This window comes from Limanda limanda, chromosome 4 (genome assembly GCF_963576545.1).
Source record: "Limanda limanda chromosome 4, fLimLim1.1, whole genome shotgun sequence".
Classification (NCBI taxonomy): Eukaryota; Metazoa; Chordata; class Actinopteri; order Pleuronectiformes; family Pleuronectidae; genus Limanda; species Limanda limanda.
Genome location: NC_083639.1, coordinates 2,769,851 through 2,790,133, shown reverse-complemented (window position 1 = coordinate 2,790,133; position 20,283 = coordinate 2,769,851). Strand labels below are relative to the sequence as shown.

The 20,283-nt window shown below is 40.9% G+C and overlaps 2 protein-coding genes across 3 annotated transcripts; one reads left to right on the top strand and one right to left on the bottom strand.

Annotated features, from left to right (window-relative positions):
- Positions 1-445: 445 nt before the first annotated feature.
- gls2b (glutaminase 2b (liver, mitochondrial)) lies at positions 446-12,771 on the top strand. Of its 2 annotated transcripts, none has more exons than XM_061069657.1 (18): positions 446-713; positions 1,137-1,236; positions 1,705-1,826; positions 4,322-4,451; positions 4,694-4,773; positions 5,286-5,449; positions 6,108-6,166; positions 6,940-6,972; positions 7,081-7,139; positions 7,297-7,363; positions 8,224-8,274; positions 8,360-8,536; positions 8,614-8,745; positions 9,267-9,359; positions 9,442-9,503; positions 9,780-9,856; positions 11,423-11,486; positions 12,075-12,771. In XM_061069657.1, the coding sequence occupies exons 1-18, from the start codon at positions 553-555 to the stop codon at positions 12,214-12,216; spliced, it is 1,773 nt and encodes a 590-aa protein (XP_060925640.1). In that variant the 5' UTR covers positions 446-552; the 3' UTR covers positions 12,217-12,771. The 2 variants fall into 2 exon arrangements, with proteins under 2 accessions (XP_060925640.1, XP_060925641.1); XM_061069658.1 differs by lacking the exon at positions 446-713 and adding an exon at positions 724-842.
- Positions 12,772-15,816: 3,045 nt separating this feature from the next.
- On the bottom strand, positions 15,817-19,061 carry LOC132999884 (elastase-1-like). The gene is made up of 8 exons (XM_061069678.1): positions 19,005-19,061; positions 18,809-18,912; positions 18,260-18,360; positions 17,878-18,003; positions 17,452-17,588; positions 17,213-17,355; positions 16,171-16,320; positions 15,817-15,920 (listed from the first exon to the last, which is right to left on the bottom strand). Exons 1-8 carry the CDS (start codon positions 19,042-19,044, stop codon positions 15,909-15,911), a joined length of 813 nt encoding a protein of 270 aa, XP_060925661.1. The 5' UTR covers positions 19,045-19,061; the 3' UTR covers positions 15,817-15,908.
- Between the last annotated feature and the right edge of the window lie 1,222 nt (positions 19,062-20,283).

Genomic DNA, 20,283 nt, shown 5'->3' with positions numbered 1-20,283 from the left:
TCACACATTACACCCCCACCCACCCCTCCACCTACCCAGCCCCTCACTGCTGCTTTCAAGTTCACATCGTAAAAATAGTTTTGTTTATTTTCAAACAACTCACCTGATGATATATTGTGAGTCCATATACACAACGAGCCTTTGATATTAATTGTATATATTAAATCTTAATGTCAAATAAATACACGTTCAATTTAAGTGTCAAAGGCTGAATCTAAATCGAAACATCAAATCTAATTTTGAAACACTAAATATAAATGTTCAATCTTATCCGTCCTCGTCAGTCATTGGATCTAAAGCGGGAGCAGCATATAAAGTGTTGAACATCATGGAAATGTCATCATAATGATTCAGCTACACAATCTCTAGAATTATTGCGTCACTTTCACACGGACAGTCTTGTGGAAAGGTTAAATTCCCGACCGCACGTGAAGGCAGCAGAACGCACATGCAGTCAGTGACCTGAGTCGCAGATAATAAAACCTGCTTTTAAACTTAACTGTCTCGTTCATCCGCTGCTTCCCCAGACTGTGGCTGCGGATCAGCCGCATCATGTTGTGTGTGAGGCCGCTGCGGCTGCTCTCCAACTCCGTTCAACTCCTGAGGAACCCAGAAGCGGCGAGGAAGACACTGGACATCCAGGCAGGAGCAGCAGGAGCATGTTGCCTGAGCTCCAGATCCTCCACTGCTCACATTGATCATCATGTCAAAGTGTGAGTGTTTGGTGAAGAGCTGATCACCTACCTGATGCTGCTGTGGGGGGGTCCACACCTCCACTCTGCTGAAAGACAACAAGGTTCACATTCAGGAATATTCACACACCTCTCCACGGATCCCCTCAGGTCAACCAAGGTTTCTCTTATCTTGACTGCACAGGACAAATAACTCACTTGTGCAAGATGAATACTTTTTATCGATTTGTGTTTCCAACAAATCAGTGAATCAACCTTTATTTACACACAAATGTAATGCTGTCAACTTACAACTACACCGGTTGTGTTAAGGTTTAATTTGCACAAAGCTATCTCACACACTTTAAAAACATTAGATAACGCTAACGATATAATATTTTTGTACACAAACACCCAAAACAGCTTGAATGCTTCTTTTTACGAGGTTACTTTTCTCTTTACCAGGGATGTGCAGTCGCGGCCTCTCAGCTCCGGAGTGGACGACATGCTTTTCTACGCCATCACAGAGGGAAAGGACCAAGTTCCCATCTCGCACTTTACCTCAGTGAGTAGCTGAAAACATCCTGTTTGTCCGCTGCTTGTATCAAAGACTTTATATTAAGATTTGTATCTCCACCTTGCAACTGTACGAATAGAATGAAGCCAAAATGTCTGCTATACAGGCGCCGCCATCTTGCATTGGTGACGTATTTTGGAGCCAGAGTTCGTCTCAGTCTCAGGTCATCGTGACATTTCACAGTTTCACAGTTTTTGCAGCAATAAATAACAAGTTAAAATCAAACGTACTGGAAAAAAAAAACACTTGAACAAACATCGATTTGATAAGAGCCACATAATGTGACATAAACCATCTCGGACTTTTACTTTTTAATTTGGCCCATGCCCCATATGTCAACATGGAGGACCTTTACTGCAGCCAGCCACCAGGTGGTCATGTCGCCATCTTTTTATATAGTTAATGTTAAATATACAAAACTTCTACTGTATCTATGGTGTCCATCTCTGTGCGCAGGCCCTGAGGAGAACCGGCCTCCATCCGTCCGACCCTCGTCTGAAGGACTGCATGGAGAAGCTTCGACAGGCCGTGAATGACTCTGCTGGTGAGGCCATGATGGACAGAAAACTTTTCCAGAGGTGAGACGGCAGCAGATTGGAATTATCTCTATAGCTCCTGTCAAACACACACAGTTGGGGCCGCCATGTTTTTTACCGTAGCCCAGGATGGACAAACTTAACACCTTTTTTGAGTTTTTACACAACTGAAGGATTCAGCTGCAACATACAACTTCACCACTAGATGTCACTGAATTCTACGCACTGTAACGTCAAACTAAAAACACAGACATGCCAACTGACCCAAGATGTGAGATTAAATAGAATCAATGAATAGAAAATGACTGCTGTGATTAAGTCCTTCGGCTGCTGCAGATACTTTATAGTTTCCACTGACCTTTTGCACACCGGCTACTAAAGTACCTTCTATATCTGGACACCTCCTCTGGTGCAATGATTGGTGTGAATGCATCATGATCCGACTGGGATTTTGGAAGTAGCTTGCCTCGCATTGTTTTCAGATTTTAGGAAAGTGTAAACACAATCCCTACAATGTGTCGACATCTCTTCAGCTCATATGAGACCACCTCAAATTACCCACACGTCGGATTTGATCCGGAGATTAGACAGATCCAATCTGAATCGTGTCTCAAAAATTTAAGGTGGAAACTTATAACCTACAGATTATAAGTTTCCACCTCCCACAGATTAAAGATGCCGTTCCTCAGTAACCCATCATGTGCTGTGTTTTTTTTTTCTTTTCTTCCTTTGTGGGAAAAATAAGAATTGATTTTCACTCAAAGTGATGGACTGAAAACGCAGCAGATGAGCAAGTCAAACACGGGAACCCACGGTGCATCTTTAATGAGGATCGCTGTCTGAACGCAGCGGATTCAGTCACAGAGCTGACGGGAAACATCACCAGAGATTCCTCTCACTTTATTTCCTGTTTCTTAGAGCGCCGCCTCTCGACGCAGAATTGACATCCATCTCGCCGCCAACTGTCTCATGGGGTTTTGTTTTCCATTCAGCACCCTTTGAAGTCATGACACCGAACTATTTTTAGTCTGACCTTCTCACAACAATCCATTGTAATGAGGGATTTGTTGTATGTGACTTGCTGCGTGATTGTCTCTCCGCTTGTTCCAACCCCTGGTCCCTCTTTTTTTAAATTTCTTTTGTCCTCCCTGACTTTACTTCACGGATAAGAAGTGATTCATGTCTATTTTAAATGTAGGATTAAAAATGTGGAGGAATTTAGAACCACTAAAAACTGAGAACACATGTATGATGTGATGTAGTCAAATGCAGCACTTGAAGCTCATGATTTCAATGCTCAGTGTCTGAAACGCTTTGATTTGATGCTGTTTTATTAGTTCAGACAGAAAGTGCATGATACCAACTTTAAACCTTATTCGCCCACAATGTGAAGGTCTAGAAATAATTATCACTGTTTTATAAAATTCAGTCGAGAAAATAAGGTGGATGTTTGAAATTCTTTATTATTTCTAGAATATGTAATCTATCAGATATTTGCTTTCAGATAGGACAAATGATAACACAGCAAAAAAGGTAATTTAGCTCGACAATAAAAGCTATGATATGCACAGATATGTCTAATACTATTTAAGTTGATTATCCTGTAGGCAGCCCGTGGTGTAAGAAAATAAAAATCCTCTGTATTTACCATCATGCTGATGAAAGCATGTTGCCCAGTCCGATCTCTCTTAGCTGCTCTGCGCTCCCACAGAGAACGAGGATATTACATTGACTTGCATTCATTTCCTGGAGACTTACTCTAAAACTCAACAATAACAACCTCTTACCCAATGCTAACCCTACTGTGAACTTAACCTTAAGCTAACCTCAACCTAACGTGTCCTCACCTCAAACTCGACCTTTGGAATATGTGTCCCCAGAAAGTCCCTGGGAGAACATATTTAAGTCCCCACAACATTTGTAAAACCAAGATCACACACACACACCACACACACACACACACACACACACACACACACACACACACAAACAAATAGTATATAAACCATGTTATTGCAACTTTAAAGTCTCAGTAACAGCACTGTAATTTTCTGTTTATTCGTCCTGAGAAACTGTCTGTAAACCTCACATCTCCTGTCAGTTGGCATGTCTGTGTTTTTGGTTAAAGGTACAGTAAGTATAATTTAGTGACTCGAGTAGAATCTAGCGGTGAAGTTGCATGTTGCAGCTGAGTACCCCTCAGGTCATCCTCTCCTTCCAAACATGACAGAGAACCTGTGGTAGCCTTCAGTTGTCATAAAAACTCAAAGGTGTTTAGTTTGTCCAGTATGGGCTACTGTAAAAAACATGGCGGCCTCCGTAGAGACAAGCCGCTCCCGAAGTAAATAAACAGTATTTAAATATAAAGGGCCCATTCTATGGTTAAGAAAACAACAATTCCTACAATTTAGATGAAACACACTATTGAAAACATCACTAGGATTATTTTATATTAAATTTCTGCCGATAGATCCCTTTCACCTAAATCTTACACACTGGAGCTTTAACTCACCTCTGCTCTGTTGTTGTTCTTTCAGATGTGCTGGTGGAAACATCGTCCTGCTGATCCAGGCCTTCAGGAAGAAATTCATCATCCCCGAGTTTGATACATTCGCACAGAAAATAAATGAAATCTACAAGAGAGTAGGAAATCAAACTGATGGGAAGGTGTGTGCTGCATCTGTTTGTTTGTTTCTCAGACATGGAAATGTTAATATAGAATCTGTTTATTTTGCTATTGAGGGGCCTTTGGCAGAAAATGCACACTGTAAGAATCCCGACTGTGTCCCACTTCTCCAAAATTATTTGCTACTTACATCTTCTCTCCTGCCGAGCCTTTACTTCTGACACTTGTTTCAGAATCTTAAATCGTGAGATCTGATTGTTAGTGTTTCCCTTGTACATCCTAGGTTGCAGACTACATCCCCCAGCTCGCCAAATTCAGCCCAGAACTCTGGGGCGTGTCTTTATGCACAGTGGACGGCCAAAGGTAGGAGTTACAGACTCATACTGGACAAAATAATAGAATATTAACTTTATTTGCATTGCACTTATCTAAACAAGGTTATAAAATGCTTCAATCTCACCACAAGGTTCATTCAGTCTTAGATCAAGAGCTGTCGATCGTATGAAACCATCTTCCTTTGCAGATGGAGATTTTAATTTTCGCCATTGAATTATATTAAAGTTTAAAATCTAAAGAATTTTTCTCCACGCTGCCTCAAAAGTTGATATCGATTTGAAGGATGCTGAGGAACGATGTGGTCGAAAGCTCACAGCTACTAAATGGATCTAAACTATTAGATTGTTATAAGTCTATAAATTAATTGTTATATATTTCAGTCATTACAGTTTTTGAGTAGTACTCTCCCCATTTTCTATTAGTACCAATGAAATGTGCAGTAACAAGACACCTGATCCTCAAACTGCCCAGTGCTGCTGACTGAGTGATGTGATGTTGTGACTGTGATGTACCTGGCCTCTTTATTCATTTTCCTCCAGACACTCGGTGGGTGACACCAAGCAGCCGTTCTGCCTGCAGTCCTGTGTGAAGCCCCTGCAGTACGCCATCGCCGTCCACCAGGCGGGAACAGAGAAGGTTCACCAGTATGTGGGCATGGAGCCCAGCGGACTCAAGTTCAACATGCTCTCACTCGATGATGAAGGTGTGTGAGGCCTCTGCACTGTGCGGTTACATCACAGATCTTGTAGAAAAATGGATGTTTACTCTGGTTCTGGAAAATTAAGCCTATGCGGAAAAAGGCCAGAAACTTGTATTCTCTCTAATGACCAGCAGAGGGCGACTCCATTGGCCGCTGAAATAAGTTACTTTCAATGGAATTATTTATCACATCAGGAGAGGTTTTCTCGATTTTGAGTTTATGGCCATTTTAATCTCTTTTTTTAATTGAGAAATGATTAAATAATGAAAAAGGCTTGAATTGTATTGTATTTAGATTGTTTGTGTTTTTCACATCGACTGCTTGTTCACAATGCTACTGAATCGAATTTAAAACAACAGACTGCTACTGACCTTCAATTTATTTAAATGTGTTGTTTGGTTTGCACCTCAGTAGGTTAGAGCATGCTTCATACAGACACAAGACAACATGCATAACACAACACACACCAGGTCTTCATGAGTTAATGAATTGTTCTGTATTTAGTTCATATCTAACCCTGTGTTTGGATATGGTCTGATATCATACGTTGAAGTAGCAGAAAAATCCCAATGAACTTGACTTGATTCATGGAAAGAAAACTCCCATTTTCCACCGAACTCCTCATCAACACTGAACCTTATCTTGTCGTCCTCTCCTGCAGATAAGCCCCACAACCCGATGGTGAACGCTGGGGCCATAGTGATCAGCTCTCTTATCAAGGTAAACACAAGCAGACAAGTGCAGGCCGCTGTGTGAAAGTTGAATCAGCGCCGTAAATCACTCTCCCTCCGGTAAAAGTCACCGACACAAAAACATAACTGTGTCAACTTGGAGGTGCAGATATAAAAAAAATGTTCTAGGATAACATATTTTTTGAAGAATGCATTTTACAGATTGTTGCATCAACAACATGCACTGGCTGTCAATTATTTTCTTGTTTTTCGTCCTCTTTTATAGTTTAATTTAAAGAAAACATCTCCTACACATTTCTCCTTCTCGTGTTTTATTCTAAATGACCCTGTGTATCCCGGTAATGTGCCGTGCATGTCCTGGTTCAGAGCCGGCAGGTTTCTGAATGAGTCGGTTGTTGTGATGATGATCATTAACGACAAAGCCTGGGGCGGGAAATGTCGTTGAGCAGCAGTAGCAAGTTACGAATATAACTTCAAGGATGGTGGAATATTTGGCACGTTCAAGTTGTGTTACAGATTCAAACCAGAAAAAACTGGGATTAGAATCATCTTTTTTTGTTTTTAAGCATGTTTCATGAAATTCTTCTTGAACTCTACCTGGACTCTGTTTTATAATCTCCTCCTGTTTCCCCTCTCACTGCACCAGCTGATAAACGGATGTTGAGTTGTGCAATCACCGATGCATTCATGTGCTGTTTCACACTGCATAAAAGCCAAGCTGAAGTCACACGTATTGTTCATGAATGAATGTGGCAATCACGATATTTCTATATGAACCCTTTTCTCTCACTCTGTTTTCAGCCTTGTTCAAATAAGGCCGACAAGTTTGACTATGTGAGTAACTTTCCTCTTTGTTAAAACCATGAATTTCAAACTGTGGCGTGATTATTTTACTGTGCTCACAGATGCAGCAGTGCACATAAAACTATCGTTTATGCTTAGGTTATGGAGTTTGTGAAGAAGATGGCCGGCCAAGAATATGTTGGATTCAGCAACGCCACGTGAGTGCACTGTCAATCATTTAGAGATATTGTATTGTTTAAATATCTTGGTTTAACACACCTAAGTTCTGAGACCGGGCCTTGGCAGATTGCCTGTCCGCCGCCCCATTGCATTATTGATGTTTCGGTATCGACCCCTTCTGCTCGTACCTCTCAGGTTCCAGTCAGAAAAGGAAACGGGCGACAGAAATTTTGCCATCGGATATTACATGAAAGAGAAGAAGGTCAGTCACAGGACGTTTGCTTGCTGCGTTAAAATAGGTGGGATTATGAATTATTAGTTTCAATTCTCTTACATCTGTTTTAAGGAGAAACAAGACAATAAATCATTTTATTATTGATATAAAAAGAACTGAAACCCTGATAAACTACCATAACAATTCCCCTAAAGCCACAGTGACGTCTTTCAATGTCTCTGTAAATGCTCAATGATAAATGGAGAAAAACAGAAAATCATCTCACAGGAGAAGCTCAGGCCAGAGAATGTTTTGAACACATGAACCTAAATAATTATTTAAATCATTTTTTAGCATTTAAATCATCAATTCATTAATTGCATGCAAATATACAAAACAATACAATAAGGTGATATTTTGAAAAGCTAGATTTTATTGTTGTGTGGTGAAACATATTTTCAAAATGATGAGATCCCTGATCACTTTTCTGATTATGCGTCCTTTCAGATTTTTTCTTTTGATTTTTAAGCCCAATAACGATAAAATACAACATACTCTTTTCTAAAATAATATTTTTTTTTATGTTTCCAGTTAAATATTAAACATCAATATTTCATCCATTGTTGTTGCCATCATCAGTTTGCTCGTCCAATCATCTTTAAGGCCAATTAAACTCTCTCTGTGCAGCTGCTCCATATGTATATTACATATATTTCCCTCCATACATCAACACATTTCCAACTTAGTGCAGTTATGTGTGACCTTTTGACCCTGGGAGCTGTGTTGTAGAAGGTGCCAGAATAAGTCAGAGCTTTATGAACTGGTTTAGATATTCTGGATTTTCTGGTAGTATAGTACAATGTTTACAATCAGTCAAATAATCATGTTGATTATATTTAACTCAACAGTGTTTTCCACCAGGAGCAGATATGATCGATGCCCTAGATTTCTACTTCCAGGTAAACGTCATGAATAGAACATTTCATTGAACAATTCTTAGTTTAAATGAAAAACATTTCCACCCTTAACGGTTTCTGCTCTCAGCTCTGCTCAATCGAGGTGACGTGTGAATCCGGGAGTGTCATGGCGGCCACTCTAGCCAACGGGGGAATTTGTCCGATCACAGGAAAACTAGTCCTGAGTGACGAGGCTGTGAGGAATACTCTGAGTCTCATGCACTCGTGTGGCATGTATGACTTCTCTGGACAGATGGCGTTTCACGTGAGTAACACAAGGAGGTGCCACTCCACCACTACACAAATCAATGCCATTAAAAATACTGTGTTCCCATCCCTCAGGTGGGCTTACCGGCCAAGTCGGGCGTGTCTGGTGCGATACTGCTGGTGATTCCCAACGTGATGGGAGTGATGTGTTGGTCTCCTCCACTGGACAGAGTGGGCAACAGCGTCCGGGGAATCAACTTCTGTGAGGCAAGAGCGAGACACACACTGATTATTTTTGTAGATTTGTACCAAGGGAAAAAAAATCTGTTTGTTGTGAACTTAAACCATTAATATCCTCAAGATGTAAAAAATGCAATGGAAAACATCATGGTGACTGGGCAGCAGCCATTAGCTTTGACATGCCTGTGTCATGCATTGTGTTTTCCCTATTTCTTTAACGGTCAATTTGAGCTGAAGCTAGACGTTCACTGCTGTTAGTGAGAGGGATGTGAATATAAAAGTATATATATATGTGTAGCGTTTTAATATATATAACACAAGAAAGTGCAGGAAAAAATTATATTGTTTTTATTGATGGCCCACAAGAAAGAAGGTAAACAATTCTTACAAAATGAAAGAATATTCGAGTCCAGCTTTGTGTCTGCGACATTATAAGTTGAAGTTTTCCGTCTTTAGTTGAACTGCTGGTTTTCATCACATTTTCAACACAAGAAAACTCCTGTAGCATTTCCCTCTTAAACTCAATAAAAACTGTCTCTCTCCCTCAGGAGCTCGTGTCGCTTTTTAATTTCCACAATTATGACAACTTGAGGCACTTTGTGAAGAAGCAGGATCCTCGCAGGCAGGACGGGGACGACAGGGTGAGCTGCTCATCGGTTTGTTGATTTTTAGATTAAAAATATGTATAAGTGCTTTCTTTATGTTTCTCCTGTGTGTTTACAGAACAAGTCTGTTTTCAACTTGATGTTCGCTGCCTACAGTGGAGACGTGTCGGCCCTGAGAAGGTTCAGTTCCTCATCTGTGTGTCCTATAAGATAAATGAGCTTGTTCTGTCCCATATACAAATGTTGCACAGAGATATTTTAATGTAAAGAATATTTTTGTATTTAACATGTAAATGGTAAATTCTTTATTCATCTCCATCTGGTTTGTCATGGAACATATTTTTGATTCCTCTTGCTGCTCGTTGATTAGCTCAAATATGAAAGCAAAGCTAATATATGCTAAAATGTTCATTTCTATATATAAACATATTTTCTTACTGTTTTTATTTACTTCAGGTTTGCTCTCTCGTCCATGGACATGGATCTCAAGGACTATGACTCTCGGACAGCTCTACATGTGGCTGCAGCAGAAGGTAAGACCCACATGTTCTTCGTCATTTGTGTTTCTTCAGTTTTAGTTTAATGAAAAACCAATGCCAGCTTCTCAAATGAACTATACAAAACATTTCTGTAACCAGAAATAAAGATTCTGGAACATGTCGTGGCAATTTCTACAATCCCACTACCAACGAGGAAACGAGACACAAAATTATCTTACAGTATTGTCACACTTTAATGCTCAGAGCATGGTGCATACCACAGAGTTTAGTTGTAATATGCACCCAGATAGAAAATATTTCACTGTCTTTATACATTTGGCTAACCACTCCCATACTGGAGGGGGTGTGTTAAACAGTCAAAGGTTGAGATTCTTTGATCACATGAATACAACAATGCCTAGTCGAGGGCAATCAAGGCAATATGCATTTAGTGGCTACAGGAAACACAGCATGATCAAAGAGAGGAATCAGCAATAAACATTTAGTGTAGAGAAAATTAAGGTTACAGTGGCTATGGTAATCAGGTCAATACACATTCAATAGTACAGGAGGCAGCATGATAAAGGTTACATTAACATAGAGAAAACCAGGTTACTGTGTCTAGTGATTCAATCATGATCAAACAGAGGGGAAATACATGATTATAATGGTCAAACTGTTATATTTCCCTTACAAACACAACCATAAAATATGACAAATATGAGTTAATATTAAAACAAAACAGATAATAACACTTCACAAATAAAAGTTTTCATATTGGCGAATATTGGTAACCATAAATTCCGACACTGATATTTATCCTAAAGGCTCAAATCAGCCTACTCATAATCAATCAAGCCCTAATCAACACTGATGTTAGTTATATATCAGTAACAGTCATTGATGGTGGCAGGTGGACTTTGGTCAAATGCTAAACTGAGGCTGTCCTGAGACCCTTTGACCACCAGGCTGCGCTCTACCTGTTCAGCTACAGAATCCAGCTTCGCCCTTAATGAGGAGCGGTTGTCACAGCAACACAAGAGCACTATTAGTCACACTAATTTATTTCTAGAGATAATTATAATTAGCTGTCATTGTCAGAAACGAGAACCACAATGTATAACTCCCACTCTCTGTAACTTTATTTTTATCTCTGTGTGTCATCTGGAATATAGTGTGTATCTGTGAGCGACGCACACACAGAGATACACTTGTTGAGTTATTTGTTTTGACGCTCACCAGTGTAATGAGGTCTCGCTCCATTTGTTCTCATGATTAACTGCAGAGGTTCAGTTCCTCTGGCTGACTTTACACAAGACCACTAATTAACCAACTCACTTACACTTACACTCCTGCGCCATATGTGTGTCTCCTGTTGTGGTTTGAATTCTGTCTCGGTGCAGATTGAATGCTCCGCTGCAGCGTTTTCTTCAGTCACATTCTTTTTCAGAAACTGATGGTGAGCGAGTCATTTGTTTAGATCATTACAAAACAAAGGAATAATATACCTAAATCTGATTCTGAGTCGGATGGTGAGCGCAGGAGGATATTGTTGTATTTTTAGAAGCTTTATTTGTTTGCCTCTGGTGAGAAACTGTTATATCTCCTGTTTATTCTCAGGTCACATCGATGCTGTAGTGTTTCTGACTGAAACCTGTAAAGTGAATCCGTTCGTAAAGGACAGGTGAGTTCAGCATCTTTAAAGTCTTCTTCACAGCTCCTTATTTAATTATGATCCTATATTTGAACCCATAGTTCTGTTTCTTGCCGTCCCTTATATTGCAGACAGTATTTAGAGGCATTTTATTTCCTATATCGATTCTCCTGTGGTGACGCTGGTTGTAGTTTTCTTTCTGAAACTGTAAAAGTAACCTGTAGATATTGAGCCAGGAAGAGAAAAGAGCTGTTCACCTGTTTATTCAAAGATTATTTGCATTGAGCGCATCATTGGTCCAAATCAAACCAAATTCCAGACCATGACAAAACATGTCAAGTAAGTGTAGAGAATTAGATGAACGGTTCTGGAGACACGTGAGCCACATACACACAGACAGCGATTTCTGGAATTATTTGACAGATTATAAAATAGATATATCTAACAGCACGGCATTAAAACAGAGATTAACATATTGCCTATAAGGTTTATTTAAATAATAACTTCTTAGAGTGAACCTTCGATCTTAAATCCTCTTTACCATTGTGTGAAAACTTTGCTCCATAATCTATCGGCTCACTTCCCTCTTCATCACGACCTTCACCTCTCGCTGTGCAGGTGGGGGAACCTGCCGGTGGACGACGCCCTGCAGTTCGGACATGACGAAGCCGTGAAGGTGCTGAAGGACTATCAGCAGCGAACGCAGCACACTGGGGCCGAGCCCTCGCCCAAGCTGGGCACCATCGAGGTCATGGTGTGATGGTGTGAGGGCCGTCATGACAACTGTTGATACGTATTTGTGGAATTGAGAGAGAAATATCGATCGACCTGTGCCGATCTATTCCATCTCTGTGAATTAACTATGCAAACTGGAGTTTACAACAGCTTTTTCTAACTTATAACAGTACTTTTGACTGTTTCTGTTTCTATTCTCTTATTTGACTATGTTGAAAACTGGATTCTACATGATCCCAGTAAAACTCACGGGAGGTTCATTGTATATGTTTTGTTGTTAAGCTGTAAATACTTGTGCTGGACCCCTGATACAAAAATGAATTATTTTTGGTGTTTTAATATTTATTCACATCTTAACCTGACATCACCAAAGATAATTTGTGTTGTAGAATATTTTGACATTGAACACATGCATAAAACTAGTTTTTTATTAGATTATATTTCTTCTGCCGCCTGTAGTTTAACTTTTGTTTGATTTCCTGAGGTTATTCAAAGCACCGTGCAGGCAGCGATTTGAAATATTAAGCAGCATCCACTAGATCACCTGAATACATGAGGAAGAAGCAGCGGGGGGGGGGGGGGGCGGAGCCTGAGCTGGACTTTTTTATATGCTGCTATCAGAAGTGTGTGTTTGCATATGTTTTTTATGAAACTGTAAAATAAAGTAATAAGAGCTATTCAGCCGTGGCTACAGTTAATAAAACATGCTGAGTCATGGCCAGAACATTTGAACTGAGTTGGTGTGTTTATTATTTCTAATTTAATTACATTTTGACAGACTGTTTCTTTACGTGCCCTGTAGCCAATATACACGTGGAGACAGGGGTGGACTGGCCCTCTGGCATACCGGGCATAATCCCGGTGGGCCGTTGACCCAATGTGGGCCGGTCTGGTCCGCTATGTTGTTGTTTTGTTTTTTTTCTCTTCTTCCTCTCTAAATTCCCTCCAATTGGGCCGGCCAATTGGCTACAGAGGGCTAGCAGTGTGTTGCCAGCATCGACACATATTATTGGTCTATTGTTTGTCATTGTCAATCAATCATGGGCTGACAGGCTCAGAGAGCCCCGACAGTGCTGTCAATCACATCACAAACCGGGGGCGGGACCTCATGGCATTGGCGGGGGGGGGGGGTCGCGGGACTGGCTGCTGCTGAGACAGAAACTTAACTTAATGGATAATAAGAGTAAAAAAACGCCCGGGTGGCGCTGAGAAGCATCGGGAAAAAAGCTGAAGTCTCTGGAGGTGGAGGCTGCTAAATGTGCCAAACTGACGGACCTATGTGGTGCCGGGTTCACCAGCCCAGCAGCAGCAGGTGCGCCGGGAGACGAGCGAGGAGGACTCGACAATGATGAGCGAGTGGAGGCAGACAGGTGAGCGCGCATTTTCAATTTTCAATACATTCTCCAAACTGGCTCGTTACTTGAGCAGCGGAGGTTGGCGTCGCACGCCTCTACCCACGGCGCACCCCCCTCTCTCTCTCTCACTCTCTCACTCTCTCTCACTCTCTCGCTGCCCCCTCCCTCCTGAGATGTGCAGGTCCGGTGGCGTGTTTGCCGTTGGGGGGGGGGGGGGGGGGGGGTGCAGCGCTCCGCAGGTTCACCTTCAGAAATCTTGTTACGACTTTTACTTCCTCTAGAATAGGATAAGAGATAGTGTCTCATTTTGTGTGCCTATAGTATAGTGGTTATACTGTGGTTTATTAATGTTCTTGGGCAGACACAAGAGGCACTTGTTTATAGTTAATTAGAAGTTCAGATGCACTGGTCCATTACTATTTCAACCTCAGCATCTAGGGTTCAAAATTGGTAAAATTATACATTATATGCATATTGTTGTTGTAATTTTTCAGTCAGTTGAGATAAATCTTGAGGAGAAACATTTTGGGTTGTTTTGTGTCTGTATAGACCTACTATAAAAAGCACTTTGCATTTTTAATTTTAGTTCTTGTACTTTTGATACTTAAGTACATTTCGACACCAGATACTTTTGATACTTAAGTACTTTTAATATGAGCTACTTTAAGACATTTAGAAGACATAAGTTACGTCAATTTAATGGCAGATGTGCTCGGCTAATTATGTGGGCCGGTCTGAGCCAAAAAATGCCCGGGCCGTTTTGTTCTCCCAGTCCAGCCCTGCGTGGAGATCATTGTTGCATACAAAATACACATTTTTATTTCATCCAGCAGGTGGCCCTCCACCCTCACAGAGCAAATGTATGTAATCTTAACCAGTGAAGCCACAGCATCCATTACACTGAACATCCCTGCAGGATGGGAACATTATTAAACAGGCAGACTTCATATCAGACCGACCTGATCTGCTGCAACCTCAACACTTTGTCCTGACGCCACCTTCCTCCTCTGCAGCAGCAGGCAGGAAGTCCTGCTTCAGCCGAGCAGGCGAACCTCCACCAGCTAATGAGAAAACACTCACTGACTAAATATTTTCAAATACAGATTTATTCTGCTATTTGGATTTGACTCCTGCAGGTGAAAGGCCTCTCCTGAATTACATAAGACTAATGTTGATGTGAACTTTAAATAACAACAACTTTCCTCCTCTAAGTTGACTTATCTATTTATCACACTTTTCATGGCGTCTCCTGGATAGACGACCTCTGACCCCACTGAGCAGAACTTGAGCAGTGACTTTAACTTTCCTCCTCTCAGTTGACGGAGCTGTCAGCAGCAGCAGCACTGGTTTGTTCATGTCGCAGCTTGCAGATGAGTCAGCCTCTCTTCAAAAACTCAGTATATATATATCTCCCTGTAGTAAGTCACACAGGTCGTTCATGCAGATGTTTCCCATCTCACGATTATCCAGCACAGTCGAGGCCGCTGTGAAGCAGCTATTTGTTTTTCCTCTGATAACCACTTAATCTTTCTGACAGCTCAGTGACTGATGAAGGTAGATTCACTGAGAAACTGCATTTTTCCTCAAGGTGATTTTCCCCGATGCACATTTTATGGAGATATTTAAAACATTTAAGAACATGTCTATTTGTGAATAATGAGGCATTGAATTTAATTGATGACACTCAAGGTAAAATTCAACATATGTGTTTGCGACATATGTTAATGTCATATTAATATTCTAAATCAAATTTATTTAATTTGGTGTAATTGAATTGACTCTGATTTTTGTTTTGTATAAATCACCTGTGTGCAGTGAAACCCTGCTGTTTAGTTTGTTGTTGTTTATACGCACACATGTCAGTAAACACATTGTTGCAGTTATGAATAAATAATATGCAGCTGGCGTAAGTGGACGACGGGAGGATTCTAAAGAGTTTCTTTCCTTGCGCATACTTATCTTAAATTTTGTCATTTAATAGGTCTTTAAGTTAACATTTACAATTGTGTGATATATTTTTTGTCTTTTTTCCATTAAAAGCTGTATTTAACAATCCCTGTATGTGTCAGTGAAACTTTTAAAATACATTTTGGAGCCAAATTTCATCCCTCACAAATTAGCCGATATAACTGGTAATTTATCAAATCTGGAATAGATCTACAGGGTTTTATTCTCATTAACCTAAAATACACTCCACCTCCACTCGTGCTTTTCTTAAATCTTAAAAAGATCAATGTCTTTTACACAAAATACAACACAAGCAAAACTCGTTACAGTGAAAATGACATTTTATTGTGATGGAGTCACACAGAAGAAGAGATGAATCCCGAGTCTTCTCCCGTCTCCATGGAGACTGTCCTTCTCAACCCATGATCTGGCAAAGAGAGGATAAATGAATCATTACGTGATTATCCTCAAGGAGCTGAACAAAATACTGAACAAATAAGGTGTAGGTCTACAAAATGAATAGATGTAGAGAAGAGATTGTGATTATACTGCAATTGCTGTATATGGCTATAGCGTGATTCATCAAAAGACGTCATCACTTCATGTATAACTCACAATAATGCAAATGTCATGACTGTTTATCTTTCAATTTCTCAGTGGTTGTGTTAAATACTGACGTTGTTCATCCAGCTGATGTAGGCGGAGGAGCGGGTGAAGACGGTGGGCTTCTTGGTGGCGTTGCAGCCGGAGGAGGACACGAAGCTGGTCACACCGTGGACCACCCACTGGCCGTTGACGCTGCAGTTCAGGGGGCCGCCGGAGTCACCCTGGATTCAGAGATAACACAAGAGACAGTTCATGATGGACGTCTTTACTTCTGCACGTTGAAGAAGTGCAGTTTTTCAAAGAGCAACATGTTCCCACCTGCTTCACACATCCTCTTTTAATCTCAGACAGCCTTGAGCAAGTTTGTGCACAACATGAGCTTTTTGTGCAGCTCAAGCACTACAGTCTGGATCTCTGTGAGTGACTTATGGCCCCGCTGATGCAGCAAGTAATCCCTCATGTGTCCTGCAAAGTATCTTCCTTGACAAGAAGGGGTCAGGCCTCAGCTCTGACATTCAATTTTACTTTTCCTGGTGGAGTAGAACGGAATTTTGACAAGTTCCTTTTCTGTGTTTCTCCCAGTCTGCTTGAACTAAACATCACTCCTGCCATCTTAATCATAGAAGAAGCTCTGGAGGAACTGGGTTCCATATCTTACTCTTACCTGCTGAAATAAGAGCCAGATTTTAATTAAGGTTCATAGTTGCTAACGACTGTAGATCAGTTAATCGATCGGTTAAACACACTAATGAAAATACATTTGGCATTTGTTAAAAGATACTCTGTCCAGTGTTGATCTTTTCAATTTTATAATAATGCAGTTATAAATGTTACTAAGCTATTAATTAATGCTTAATTAGGTGGTCAATATCCTCAGCATCTTTAAGGATAGGGTAATAAAAGGTGGGTATTCAAAAAGTCTAAATTATTTTTACAAATTTTTGATTTTTTTCCTCGTCACTCTAAATAATACTTTCTTCATTTTTTTCACTTGTTTAAATAATCTCCTTTTTATTTATTGAAATATACAAACAGGTGTTACCCTGAAAAAGATGTCAGGCTCCAGGTTTACTGTCAAATAAAGTGAGAATGGATTACCCGGCCCTCACTCACCTGGCATCCAGAGTCTCTGCCGCCACCGGCACACACCATGGAGGTCTTCACCGTGCTGCCCCACCATCCGTAGCTGGTGCAGGTCTTGTGGTCAACAACAGGCAGGGACGCCTGTTTGAGCTGAGCAGAGAGCTGACCTCCGGCTGAGTACGACACAGAAACATATATCAGCTTTGTTGCTGGATGTAAACACCGAACAGATTAATTCATCATGTACTGTATCGTGATGTCCCACTGACTCTGGGTGCGTCCCCATCCAGTGATGTAGCAGGGGTTGTTGTGGGGCAGGACCTGACCACTGGGGGGGAGGGCGGCCAGCTGGACGTAGTTGTTCAGGGAAGCTTCAGAGGACAGACGCAGGAGAGCAATGTCCCACCTGAGGGTCAAAAGAGACATGTCCCCGTATGGTCAAGACAAAATAAATATGGTAATTTTAAGACATAAAAATATGTATTCAAATGAGCACACAAATTGAAATATCCAGATAATGCGGCTGTTATATGAAACATCATGTTAGAAAACAGCTTTTTAAAATTTTTCCTGACTTTTACATGTTTGCAGATATATCTAGATTCCACTTTTATAACGTCTGATATACATGTATCAGAATTTGCTGTTTTTCTGTGCAAAAGTGGGTCAGACCACGACTCGTGATCATCGCTCACCCTCCAGCCACGCTGTTGGAGTTCCAGTTGGGGTGGACGTAGACGCGGCTCACGCTCATGTACTGTTCTTTGCCTTCGTGGGAGTTCAGGTTGTGTTCTCCAAGAACAACACGCCAAGTCCTGGAGCTGTGGAGATAGAAACAACAGAAATGCTTCATTCCTACACTGTCTGCCAGCGGATTATCTCTAATAACCTGACACACATTGAAAACCAGTCCAATTTTTATATAGGTGCCTTAGCTCTGCAATGACACCATTGGGAAATATAATGAAATATGTTAATGCAAATGTTCAGCTTTTACAACATGTCTCCTGTTACTTCATCCGCATTTCTTATAAGATTTAGAACCAGCAGCTAGTCCTTGATGTATGAATCACCCACCGGTCCACACAGTGAGCAGCGGTCATGACCCATCCTCTCCTGACCAGGGTTCCTCCACAGGTGTGGTGGAAGCTGGAGCCAGATTTATACTGAAGAGAGATCTGACAAAACCACAACAGAGAGAAATTACAACCACAACAAAGGACCTTCTCTTCACATCCTTTATTGTATCATTATTTTGTCTCTTTGGTTTAACATATAAAATATTAACCATAACCCTATTAATCCAATCACCTTAGTGCTTTAGTGATTTAAAAAATTAATTGTTCCAGTTTTAACCTGAAATTAAAGTGAGTTGTGATGAAAATATATTTGCTCTTATAATGAATCTTAATCTGGTCACTCATTCTTGGCACCTAGATATCCAACCTCTCCCTCCACAGTAAGGTGAGTCCAAATGATACCAAACCAGCACCGATGTGGAATTAACATCGGTGCCACAGCAAAATACCAACGTAAAAAATGTCAAGAGTATTTTTATGCAGTGGGTTAAATGATCTGAACCCTTGTCCCTCCACTGAGGTCCAGTCAAACAAAGCTGCACCGTACCTGCCAGGGCCAGGTGTTGGCTGGGGCCACTGAACCTCCCACAACTCTCTCCTCCACACTGTCCTCCTCCAGATACCTGGGCTCGGGCTCCAGCTGGGCCAGCGCTGAGGGAAACACAGGCGACAGAACAGTCAGACAGGAAGCGTTCAAGCGTTTGCAGAATGAGAAAAGAGGAGAGGAATCAGACGCCATTTACCGAGGGCTGCGAAAGAGATCAACACCAGAAACCTGAGCATGTCTGCGGTCGTCTGAAACTTCCTGTACTGAAGACTTCTGTCCACCACTCTTTTATACCCCATGTGTGTATGTGTGTGGGCGTGTCTGTGTGTGTCCACCTGTGTCTGTCTCACCGTTATCACTACAGTGGATTCATTTGTGGAACAGCTGACTCAGCCATGGATCCATTTTTTTTCCACAAGTAACAGATTATATGTATTTATATATATAGCCCGATATTTGCCCAGAGGGACTTATCTATATGTGCAGCAGATGTGTCGCTCTGTCCTCAGACCCTCATGTCACTGTTTGCTGCTTTAAGGGAAATTTACGATTTGTCAAAGATAGAAAGAGGCTTAAAACAGCTCCCACCAATCGTTCAAACCCATTGTCAGGTGCATTTTATTCGGCTGAGTCCATGGTTATAACTGTTCACTTATAGTAAACCAAACTGAGGTGAACAACCACTGAGATAAGTCAAAAATCGTAGCTTTAATGCAAAGTATTGTCGTACTGTGGTAGATGAAGATTATGCTCAAAGTTACTGAGTGGGATGAAGACATTTAGATGCAAAGATCATATCATATTTTCTGTAAATGAAATGTAAGCTGGAGCGGCTGGAAACATTAACCACCTTGGTAATACTTTCAAACAGTAGGAAAGTATAAGAACTTATAGGGTTGTACTCTAGGGTTGTTTTATATGTAATAAGTGGGACTTGTGCTACAGGAGGGGATCAGCCTGTAGAGCATATATCATGGAATGATCCACAGCTTTCAAGGAGTGATATTGTGCTTTTTCATTTTTTACTTCCCTCTGGTGGGTTACATATGTTTGTTTGTGTTCATAAAAGGTCTGAAAAGTTAAAAAGCTCTTCTCCACAGTAAATACTGCTCCTAAAACTCCTGATACAGAAATCCCAGCTCCACCGTGGGCAACAGTTAGAGCAGCTGAGCTCCACACACACAGAAGGTAAATGGGAACAAGCAGTGAGGAGGTACAGTAATGGGGGGGCATGCATTGTGCAGCCTGGCCTAATGCAAATTACTTGTTTTGATTAATATAGATTAATAGTTTTATTATGATTGTTTAAAAGCTTAACAAGCCCAAGGCTACAGGGCAGTATTACACATAAAGGTGTTGTTAAGTATTCATGAGGCTCTGTGGATCTGATATTACTCAGTGTGTGTTCAGTACAGTTAAGAGCTGCTGCAGCATGTGGCTTGGTTTAAAAGAGAAACAGATTGGTATTGTAATGG